The 11,966-nt window shown below is 35.8% G+C and overlaps 1 protein-coding gene and 1 long non-coding RNA gene across 2 annotated transcripts; both read right to left on the reverse strand.

Moving 5' to 3' along the window:
- Positions 1 to 232: 232 nt before the first annotated feature.
- On the reverse strand, positions 233 to 4,372 carry LOC306848761. The gene is made up of 5 exons (XR_013782276.1): positions 4,120 to 4,372; positions 3,029 to 3,262; positions 2,636 to 2,716; positions 2,381 to 2,505; positions 233 to 1,669 (listed from the first exon to the last, which is right to left on the reverse strand). It is a non-coding gene; the product is annotated as an uncharacterized lncRNA (long non-coding RNA).
- Positions 4,373 to 6,628: 2,256 nt separating this feature from the next.
- LOC306848027 (vesicle-trafficking protein SEC22b-B-like) lies at positions 6,629 to 10,500 on the reverse strand. Its single transcript, XM_079382338.1, has 5 exons — positions 10,289 to 10,500; positions 9,289 to 9,398; positions 8,998 to 9,158; positions 8,761 to 8,907; positions 6,629 to 7,922 (listed from the first exon to the last, which is right to left on the reverse strand). The coding sequence occupies exons 1-5, from the start codon at positions 10,361 to 10,363 to the stop codon at positions 7,768 to 7,770; spliced, it is 648 nt and encodes a 215-aa protein (XP_079238464.1). The 5' UTR covers positions 10,364 to 10,500; the 3' UTR covers positions 6,629 to 7,767.
- Between the last annotated feature and the right edge of the window lie 1,466 nt (positions 10,501 to 11,966).

Below are 11,966 nucleotides of genomic sequence, written 5' to 3' on the forward strand. Positions count from 1 at the left end.
AATTTTGCAAGTGTAGTGGAGCTTCAATCTTTTCAGGCCAAGGACCGTTACACATTGGCAAAAGCTAATAAATGGGAGGAGTAGCGCCCCCTTTTACTAACAGTCACCAAACTGAAAACTCATATTTTCATCATCAAGCCAGACCAACAGGATGCTACATTGCAAACTACTTCTGGATATTTGAAACTCTGTTGCCATGGCTAGAGACTAAATAATGAGAAAAAGGGGAATTGAGAAAAGGCAAGGCAAGGCAAGTTTATTTATATAGCACATTTCATACACAGTGGTAATTCAAAGTGCTTTACATAAAAGAAAGTGAAATAGACATTAAAAATCAATAAAAACATGGGAATAAAGATAATAAAAACAAGGAATTTTAAAATGATATAGAAATTGATTTAAAATAAATTTAAAGAAAATGATTATACATAAAATTCATTGCAGTCAGTTCGGACATATAGCACAGTGCTCATTCAACAAATGCACAGTTAAACAGATGAGTTTTGAGTCTTGATTTAAATGTGGCTAATGTTTTAGCACATCTGATCTCTTCTGGAAGCTGGTTCCAACTGTGGGCCGCATAATAGCTAAAAACTGACTCCCCTTGTTTTGTGTGAACCCTTGGTATTTCAAACTGACTCGATCCTAATGATCTGAGTGGTCTGTTCGGTTTATATTCAGTGAGCATATCAGCAATATATTTAGGTCCTGGGCCATTGAGTGACTTATAAACAAGTTAAAGTACTTTAAAATCAATCCTAAATGTAACTGGAAGCCAGTGTAAGGACCTGAGGACTGGTGTGATATGCTCAGATTTTCTGGTTCTAGTCAGAATCCTGGCAGCAGCATTCTCATATCTCAAAAGTCTCATATCTTCTTAATGCATTTAGATGTAGATTCAATTTAGACTGTATGCCATTGTGGCTGAGTAAATGTGAAATTGATGTAGTAGCAAATTCTTTAGTTCAATAACATTTTTTTCTTTAATATTTAGTATTAATATTTAGAGGAGAATTCGTGGCTTTTAATATTCACATCTAAATTTTACACCATTTATTTCTACAAAAAATTTAAAAGAAATCTATAACAAATATATATTGTTAATGCAGTATGTACAAGTCAAGAATAGGTGAATTAGTGATATCTGGTTGAAATAAAATGTTATACCATAGTATAGCCACTAGATGACCGTAAAACCCTACATTTAAACAAGTAAAATTAAATCAAATTATGATTATAAAGCATGAAAAATAACTATTATTAGTATTTTAATAAAAATCTATTTTTTTTACATTTTAAAACACTTTGGTAGTTTGATATACCACATAAGATTACACTGTATACATTATGCCTACAAAACAATTGAACATTGAAAATTGAACAATGTTGATTTAATGGCGTAGTGATGACTTTCCAGGTGGAGAACATCATGATATCATGGCAACCACGTTGACTGACCCGAAAGTTTCTAAAGCACTGGTCTCAAACTCAATTCCTGGAGGGCCACAGCTCTGCACAGTTTAGCTCCAACCCTAATCAAGCTCTTCAGGATCACTAGAAACTTCCAAGCAGGTGTGATTTGGAGCTGGTTGGAGCTAAACTCCTCAGATCCTTCAAGTATTTCTCTGCAGAGTGGCAGCAGCATTATCTTTACACCAAGACTGCAAAACTGTGAATATAAGATTCAAAGTTAAAAACACAGTAATGGATAGAAATTGTGAGAACTTCTGCAACTCAGCACATATTAATATACTTTTATTTAAAGACTAATTATTGTAAATCTCTCTCAAATTTAATGTGTGGGTGTTCTTACACTTTTAGTACACAAGTAATTTAAAGGAGATTTTAAGGACATGTGAGAATTTAAATCTGGAAACTATTGGAGCATACTAAATGCTATTATAAAGTCAAACAAATGAGGACATCATGTCCTAAATTGTCATTGTGGTCCCCAGTTTACTGGTGTGCATTCACACACACAGTCACTAACTGAATATTAGGACGTGGAACCAAAACATCATGTATGTGCAAATGACCTTTGTGCCAAATTCAACTGCATGAACCCTATTTCCATGCACACACACGAAAATAAACAAAAATATACAAAAAATTATATTCACAAAAAGCTATTCTTGTTTGCAAAATAAACTGCCATTTATAAAATGTACAATTGCACAATTTTGTTTTGAATGTTTACAAATTCTGAGTTTATTCTTAAATCTGAAATTGTAAATCATTTTGTGAATTGTTTTGAGCATGTGAATTAGATTTCATGCATGTGAACTTGGCTACGCATGTGTGTATCATATCTTTTGCATGAATTCAGTTTGACACCAATTTGCTTCCATATTATGCACCTGATGTGCGAGTGTGTAAGTACCTGGCATACAGGAGCAGGTGAAATGGATGTCTCACAGCGTGAACAGGTGTAACCCGGAGCACCGTTACAAGTAAACGAGCCCTCTGTGTTCTTACACAAGCCACCGTGCTCACATGGGTTTGGCCCTGATGTGCCAAAAAAAGTGACTTAGAAAGTTTCAGGCAAGATATGAAATGCCTAAACACTAATGTGTGTGGAGGGAAAGATGAATAGAAATACAGAGACAGAGAGAAACTCAGTTACAGTTGAACTTGCCATTGACGGTGTTCATGTCACATTGAGCTCCCATCCTGCATGGGATACTAGTGCAGGCATCATCAATGTGACACAGCAAACCTTGAACAGAAACAATTGCTATGATTACTCCAACTGATCCGAGAAGGTTTTCTAGTGTACTACTGGAGAGAACAATCAAATTACAATGAAAAACAATTAACCTAACCTCTGAATAAAAACAATGATACATCTTCAGTTTTAGGATTAATATTTCAAACTCAGTATGAATTACTTCATATAGATGCATTATTTCACTGTATAACTGTGTTGTGTATGTTGTTAAGATTTAGTGTTAGAGTCATTTTTCCTCATGACCGAAGTGATCAAGTGTCCAAGAGTCATTTTTTAGGCCATGTGGTTGTTTTTACTGACCAGTCTTGCCAGGAGGGCAGCTGCAAACGAAGGATGCCACGCGGTCGATGCAAGTGGAGCCAGCAGTGCAGGGCTCAGCTGCGCAGTCATCAATGTTTTCAGAGCAGTCAGGGCCGCTCCAGCCGTTCACACATACACAGTTGTAGCCGTTACGCGTGTTACTACACGTGCCTCCGTTCTGACAGGCGTTGGGCTGCAGTCTGCATTTATTCACGTCATCGATGCAAAACTGACCTGCAAACAAAAGGGTCATGATTTAAGTAGGACATTTTGAAGGAGGAGTATGTCTGTCCTCCTGCCATACTGTCTGCAATGCAATTATATTTTTTAAAAGACTTAAGACTTTGTATGGATACATATTTAGGCCTATAAACATTTTCACCTGCAATTTCTGTCTAAAAGTGTGTGTGTGTGTGTGTGTGTGTGTGTATGCAGCCCATTTTAGCTGAAAATTGTGGCCCATTTTATCTTAACCAGCCATTTTAATAAACGTTTTTATTTGAAAGAGCATGCCAAAACATTGTTCATAAACCTTTGCTTTGTTGGTAAGCTTACTTATAATTGCTTTAGTACCCTTATTAGTGATTAATGACATTTACTATGTCAGGCTCAATTACCTTACAATTTCTTTGACAAGCTTCATGCAACACTCAGCCCTGCCTGCCTTAAACTCAGACCAGTACAAATTGTTACATGTCAACAAGTGTTGAAGCAACAATGCAAGATCAGTTATTGTGATTTTCTGTAAAAATTTAAAGAGATATGATGCTACAACCTTATGTGGCCCATTTTACCTGACTTCAGCCTAGTGCAATAAATTAGACTAAAATAGCATTTTGATTTAAATATTTGTTGTTGGACATTAACTTTACACAGGAAATTGTTGTTTTTAAGTTCTGTAATTTTGTTTTATTAGATTAAATTGAAACCTGATGGCTATTTTTTTTAACAATCAAACACCTTATGCCAAACGTATTATATAGCTTGTTGTAACATTTTATATTGACCATTTATGAGCGTATATCATACGAAAATAGTATTAAAATACATAGATCAAACGATTCTTTTAAAATGTGTTCTGAAATACTTACCATATTTTAAGGCAGCAAATAACGAGAAGGATGACTTTTCCAGAAGAGACACCGGGTAATTGGCCCGTATTCTGAGTGAAATCCAAAGTCACCAGCGAGATGCTGTGCTCCGTAGGTTAAAAGTCTTAAAATACTGACCACTAATCAAGCAAAAACGCTACCGCTATCATTTGCGCTCTGCGCGAGTTTTAAAGTCATCAAAGTCAGCGAGTCGATGTTGCGCGCGCACGGGCACTCTCATTCTCAAAAGAGAACTGGACAGTCTTTCTTGTTTTGTGCTCCGGAGAAATGTCTTGATCACTTTCAATTTCGCAGGGCAAGGCACAAAAAAACATAGTTTGAATTATCAAGGTGTAGCTTTACTAAATGTGGTCTTTATTGCATTAAGCCACGTTAAGCGTAATGATAATCTAAAAATGTGGTAATTATGTGGTAATTCATTATTTTTAAAGAATGTTAAAAATATTATTTAACATTATAAATCTAGGTTACACAAACAAAACTAAATTAAAGGGTAAGAACAGGTAGAAATAGCTCTTCAACATAATTACATGTTCCCTGTCACTTTTTTACAGTGAACGTAAAACTGCGCGTAAAGCGTTCATATTCTGGGGTTTTCTGCAGAGTTTGATCTTTTGATATTCATTCATTCATTTTTTATTTATAAAGCACGTTTAAAAACAACCCAGGGTTGACCAAAGTGCTGTACAGAACATAGTCATCATCAATAACCGTATCACCGTCTTAACGCATAAGGCACGCTAAGCGTAAAAAATCCACTCCGATTATGGTTCCGTTGTCTTTGTAGTAAAGTAGGCTATTTATGACAAGCGAAATGTTCAGATTTTGAATGCTTCCAAAAGCCAGCCGATTAATATTTTCTATATTTGATGCAATAACACCGTGATTAAATCGTTCAGCGCGTCATATCATCAAATCTGCGTTTGCTGGCTGGCAACGATAGATGCGTTTTTTACAGCACTGCGCATTATAACCAATCACACACGATTCTGTTGAGCTTATGAATTTAATGACCAATCAGAGACGTTCAGATGAGTAATCGCTAAATTGACTGAATACCTCTTTCTGGCGAATTCTCGTGTTAGAAACAAAGTGCAGATGTGTGTACGAAACTGTAAGATATTAATTTCACAGTGTAAACGGCTTCAGTTATATTAATGAGAGTTTCTGAGAGTGCTTGAACGCTAGACTGTCAGTAAAAATGTTATTTGCTCTCTTTCTGTAGGCTACAATGAAAGTGTTAAGATAAGTAGCCTAACTTACAATGTTTTTATTCGCATTACCTTTCAGTGTTAAATTCACATTAAATATAAAGTCAGTCGTATTAAAACTATGTTATGGCATGATACCCATATCTGTTACTTAAGTAAACAGACAGGATTTTATGCATAGTTAATAAATTATTAGGCTACTTTGAACATTGGTATTTCATGATATAGTTAATGCGTTTGGGAATGTTTCCAATAAAAAGGAAAAAAATAAATAAAACGTGCGTTCAATTGAATGTTGTTCAATATAGTTCATCTGACAAAACATCTTTATAAAAAGGGGGAAAAACAGTGTACAAGAACTCCTTAAAAAGTTTTGGCTTGTAAAAATTACATTATCTTGTTAGTAGTTAACATGTTATGTCATAAGGCACCTGTTTACAATCCAGCCATTGTTTTTAATGTTATTTTTTCAATGATTACACAAACAAAAAGCTGCTAATTTCATTTGTTGTTTGCTGGTGAAATGATTTCATACCATTTCAGCTCTAGTTATAATGCACTATAAAATGACTAGGCCTACGTATAGACAACTACAGTATAATATGCAAAGTACTAGTTTTTTCATAAAGAACTGTGTTCTCTGATTTTCTTTTCTCTGACATTAAAGAATGTTGTGTTTACAAGAACTCTTTCAGGTGTAAATCAGTTTGTTGTTGAGAGTTATGATATGTTATTTAAGAGATTACTGTATAACATGAGTAGCTCTCAGCCATTTTCAGTTTTAGTAGCTCTCAAATGAAATGAGGTTGGAGATCCCTGCTCTAATATAACTGGTTCTTCTTATGTGCAATTCAGCAAACCTCCCCTATTTTACTGGCAAAACAAATTTGGTTTTTGATTACTTCAGCTTTTTACTCAAGTCATGGGTTGTTATGGTTATTTTTTATATTCAGACAGATGTCTAGCTGTCTTGTCCATATGCATCTGTTATTGCAACACACCAAATAAAGTGCTGGTACATTCTGTTCTCAAAAGCATATACATTTTAAGCCTGCAAGGGAAAAGGAATATTAGCTATAATGAATTTAAAATGATTAATTTCCTTCACATTACATAATGGCCTGCTTTGGCAATGAAAAACCCCAAAAGCCACAAGCCAGAGAAATCATTTCTGTAGATTGACGGTATTCTTTTAGTGAGACATCTATCAGTCTAAAGATTAAAAAACACACGTCAGTGTGAACTGTAAAAACAGAAAGAAAAGCAAATAAAAGAATCAGTTTGAATCAGTTTATTTATACTGTAGGTTGGGTGAGACAAACTTCTGATGAGCATTTTAGCCTCATCCAGTTCGTACATGGGTGTCTGGTTGGTTACTGTGGGTTTAATTCTTCAATGCATGTAAAATACAGATTATTGTAAACACTGAAAGAGAAAGCTATAGGAACCCAGGTCATATATCATATCTGCAATCATGCAAGAGGCAGGACAACAGATACAGATGCATGTAGTTCTAGACTGCACCGGATTGCATTTGACCCAAATCTCTGCTTCTTGAAAAAAGTATCAGGCCACAACTCTCCCCTGACACTAGTTTCAATGATCTGGTCTGGATTGAGTAACTGGTCATGACCGCAAATCTCCTCGCTGCAGTGCAAGTGCTATTTGTTGGACAACTTTTGCACCAAGGAAACAATCCAAAATATCTGTTGGGTCTAAATGGGACAAATGCACATCTGAGACAAATTCAAACTAAGACTTAATAAACCACTCCATTTTATAAGGGTTTAAGAGATACAAGTTGAATTCTCGAATACCTGGTTTATAGATAAGAGCCTAAACGGGTGGTCAGTACAATTATTAATTTTGTGCAAATCATTGGGGGGACCAAACTTTACTAATACAGCTGACCCACAAGCTCGTTTTACGTTTACTCCCCTGGCCGGAAGATAACCTTACCTAACAGCCATAGCATGAGGAGCATTAAGTGTCCAGTGGAAGTGATCCAACCCACAAATCTGAAATAACATACTTCTGTTAATTATTAATTCACCTTTTTTGGGATGCACTGCTGCTCTATGGTATACTGTTATAAAGTATATAAGATTCATTTCCATGAATGGAGGGATTTCACAAAGTCATACAGTATACAGGAAAACACGCTTTCTCTCTTTCATTCACACTCCAAACAAGTGCAGACAAACTCAAACTTCTGTGTAGTTCATAAAACAGATACCAGTGAGGATCAGGTTAGGGACTCGACAGCCTGTTAGGAGGGAAACTGCCAGATCCAACAGTCTTTAAGAACAAGCTGTAGCTTTAAAACACAACGTGAACTTGTCGTCATGTGAGAGTCCGTCTGCTTTTCACCTGTAACTTTCTCAAGAGCCCCTCTTCCCTCTGCACATCCCACACCTCACAGCCACCAGAAGCGTATGTATACGATCAGCATGATGAAGAAGACTCCACCTGCAGCTAGCTTAGCGTATATGGAGCGAGTGTTCAGATACTTAGCGTCACTTCTGTATTTCTTGGACAGGCTGGACAAGTTGCTGGCCTTCGAGTCCAACGCTGAGGAAAAAACATGAACAAATGAAGAGAAGAAACCGCAAATATATAGTTCAGTACTCTATATTGCAGGGTTTAGCTAAGGGATCTTCATTTTCAGGCAAAGGACTCTTTAGTTTAGTGGATAGAGAGACAGGGACCTGCTGCTATACACAAGTGTTAAAAATATTTAGGGTTGGTATGATTTTTCAATGTCTCTTACACTCACCAAGGCTGCATTTATTGGATCAGAAATATAGGAAAAACATTAATATTGTGAAATATTATCACAATTGAACTGTTTTCTATTTTTATACCTTATTTTCTATTTTTAAGTAATGATTTTAAAATATAATCTCTTCCTGCGATGGCAAAGATGAATTTTTAGCAGTCACGACTAGTCTCTAATGTCTCATGATCCTTCAGAAATCATGTCTTTAGAAATCTAATATGATGATTTGGTGTTCAAGAAACATTTCTTATTATAATCAATTTTGAAAACAGTTGTTTTGTTAATTTAATGAGCCCTTGATGAAACAAAAATACATTTATTAAATTAAAAAACCCCACAGAATAGTAACACTTGAACCTATATTAGCACCATATTCACACATTTACATTCTTTATGTAACATTTTCTTGATGTTTATCATTAAAGCCATTAAAAGCATATTCTTTTTTTACAGAGTCATATACTTGCATTTTAATTTATACTTTTAAAATAAGGACAGTAAAACATTCAGCTGAACTTTAGCTTCTTTACTTAACATTTAGCTTTGATTAAATGTATTTGTGTGTTAAATGCTTCTAAAATAGATGTTACAAGTGAAAGAGAAAAAAAATTGTTCACAAGAAGTATTTACCAGATAAGGCCTCCCCTCTTTGCAGAACTTCTTCTATGTTGGCCACCATGATTCTCTGTACATCCTGTAGCTCTGTGTTGATGTTGCTTAGGTTCCTGCGTGCTCTGCTGTCGATGTATGACTTTTTGGTCTTCTGAATATATGTATCTTTGGACAGATAATAAAACAGAATTACAAGCTTATCTCTTGACGGGGAGTAAATGAAACTCTGGTTATTGAGAGAGTGAGGGCTCTTACCAAACTCTATGAAGGAGTAGGGCCTGGAGACCGTGGGCACCTTCTTCCCATGTTGTTCATGAAACTCTGCCTGCAGATCTTCGAGATAAGCGAAGGCTAGCTTTTTAGGAAACACTGCTTCACAGAGCACCAGATAGCAAACGCCTTTCTCTATGACGTAGCTTTGAAAAGAGGTGAGAAGAAATCTTTTATAAGCCATGCGTTTCATCTATCACATATTTTTTAATGTAAAACTAGAACTAAAATGTTCTTATGATCAATTATTTTAGCTGTAGTGTACTGTAAACTTACTGAAAGGCCATTGATCCAGCCTCTAAGGTGCATCGGTTTGGACTCTGTTCATTTAATTTGCGGAAGAGCTGTTTGGCTTGGCTCTGATATTGCTGGAGATCTCGACCCATCTGAGAACAAAAGTGCAAATTTATTAGATAAAAACACAGTCACTCTTACTCTGATACATTTGACTCAATCCTCTACAGAGGGATTTTACAAAGCTAAAGGTGAACAAACCTTTTCACTTCCCTTCATGGCAGCATGAAAGGAGGAAACGTACAGATGTTAGACCTAAATCAAGTGACTGTTGTAAAGGTAATAAAACTGCTGGGCACCTATTAGTCACATTAACACTATTTGGAGTAACTCGAAGGAATCTTTTTCCTTTACTTCTTTCAAAGCCCAAAACTTTGTCTTGATCCTCTAAACATCAACAACAAAGTTTTAGAATTGGAAAATATTTATCAAGATGTTTAACAAAAGTGTTATAGGTCAGTGAAAATAAATAAAAATAAAATTCTAATATTTTTTAAATGTTGTAACTGATTTGTTTGCGTTTTTAATCATATATATATATAAAAATCGGATTATATTTAGTATAGTGGGAAGACAAATGGTGTGAGTTCAAATCATGACAGAAGAGGGCGCTGTACCTGATCAAAACTATGCCAATCCATTTAATGAAGCCTCTCTCTGTATGACCAATTACATCTTTCACACCGAGAATAAACGATATGGAGAAAAATATAATAGCTCAAGATTTACTACGCCGTTAGACTCAAAATAAAGCATTTCAAATTGATGTAAATACTCCAACAGACGTCTAATTACTGCAATTTGAGCGAATAAAGGCCAGATTAAAGCAGTTTTTGCTTTTGTGGATTACAAATCCAGATAACTAGACACTTTTAGAAGTAAACGTAATGTTTTCAAAATATTGCTCTTTGATTTCTTACATTTACAGCACGCATAGGCCTAAAGTAAATGATAAAGCATCCAGATATGACTGAGCTCTTACCTGCTCGTCCTCCTGCATTGAAGCCGCCAGCGGCAGTCCGTCCGCCAGCCGCGCGATCATTGTCAGCAGCACCATTTTGCTGTAATGTAAAATTTACCCACAGCAGGTGTATATGAAGCGGTTAACAGCTGTAAAATATGTGTGTCGGGATTACAGCTTCACACACTCCCCCGTACGCTGAGCTGGCCGGAAATACGTCAATATTTGGCGTCGCTGTATTATTGTCCCGCAGGGTTTTATTTTTTTAAACCAATATCATTGGTTCCGCATGTGAATGGGGATTAGATATTGTTATATACCGACTTTGAAGGACAGAAATTGATGTTAATTATTTAGTTTTGAGTCATTTATTCGATATTTTACCAGAGATAGTTGTTTTTACCAGTCCACCAGGTTTTTAACGTCTTATCTAACAAGAGACATATCTTGTTGCCTGCTAACCCATTATCTGTCCACAATATACCTATAACCTGTAACGTAACATAAATATATTTACATGTTTATGGACAAAAAATAGCTCAAATAACAATAATGAAAAGTGATATCTGTGTGCCTATTTTGTGTCAGCCTCACAAAATCACAGAGAGCCTAAGGTTACATTTTCATTAAAGCCTATTTAAAAACTGTGGTCCTTATGATTTCTGACCTCCCTCGAAGATCAAATCAGTTGCCCTTTAACATTACATTGGGTCAGGACAGTTACTGGAGACAGATACTCAGCAGACACTAGATAGCAGCATTTCTCATATGAAATGACAAGTCTTTTGGACAGAGACCAGGGAATAATTAACTAATGACATTTCTGTACCAGACATTCTCCAAGGATCAAAAACACTTTATTGATAACAACATGAGATGTTACAAAAGTAATTTAAATGATATCTACACTATGTGTCCAGTTAAAGAAAAACAGTCTCTAATTTGTAGTCAGGCAGCTTTTTCTACAGGAAACGTGGTCATGACCTGAATTTTAAAGAGCTGAGGTGTCTGTTTCAGACACAGTTTAGTTCTCTTTACTTGTATTCTCACTGGAAGGAAATTGCTAGTATTGTTCCTGCTGTTGCCGCTGATAAATGACCATGCACTTTGAAATACTGTGCTTGTTTCAGTCAGACTGTGGAGTCAGCAGTAAAACAACTGATTAGGTGATGATAGTGCAGTCTCAGATGTGTCCTGCTGAGACAGTAGTGAAACATGAACCATACCCCTCCGACAGTTTTCACACAAATTTAAGACAAAAAAAAATCAATCCATAAAAATAAATCAGACTTAATTTCATTCAGTTTTTTTGAATGATCAAAAAAAAAAAAAAAAAAAGGAATGTTATATAGGAGATACTGTTTATGGGAGATTATGAAATTAAACTAAAAGACAAAGGAGGCAGGAACATTTCATTTACTTAAAAGGTTTGATTTGTTCCACGTCATTCGGCCAGATTCAGACACAGGCTTGAACAGGGAGGAAGTTAGATAATAGTGGGCAATGCCAATGACATAACAGCATTATGACAGCTGGATTAATCAGACCAAAAGAGAGATACATTCTATGCCTTCTCAATTTCACAGTTTCTAGGTTGGTAGTGTCCAAACTTGGTCCACCATCCTTCAGAATTTAGCTCCAACTTGCCTCAGCACACCTGCCTGGAAGTTTCTAGTATGTTTAGTGAGACCTCGATTAA

The sequence above is a fragment of the Barbus barbus genome (assembly GCF_936440315.1).
Source record: "Barbus barbus genome assembly, chromosome: 28".
In the NCBI taxonomy this organism is placed as follows: domain Eukaryota; kingdom Metazoa; phylum Chordata; class Actinopteri; order Cypriniformes; family Cyprinidae; genus Barbus; species Barbus barbus.

Bases quoted from the DNA above. Each gene is read 5' to 3' on its own strand.
- LOC306848027 (XM_079382338.1), bottom strand. From the start codon at position 10,363: ATGGTGCTGCTGACAATGATCGCGCGGCTGGCGGACGGACTGCCGCTG. The intron at 8,908-8,997 runs GTAAGAGCCCTC...ATCTGTCCAAAG, and splicing joins CTACTCCTTCATAGAGTTTG to ATACATATATTCAGAAGACC. The intron at 7,923-8,760 runs GTAAATACTTCT...TTTTTTCCTCAG, and splicing joins AAGAGGGGAGGCCTTATCTG to CGTTGGACTCGAAGGCCAGC.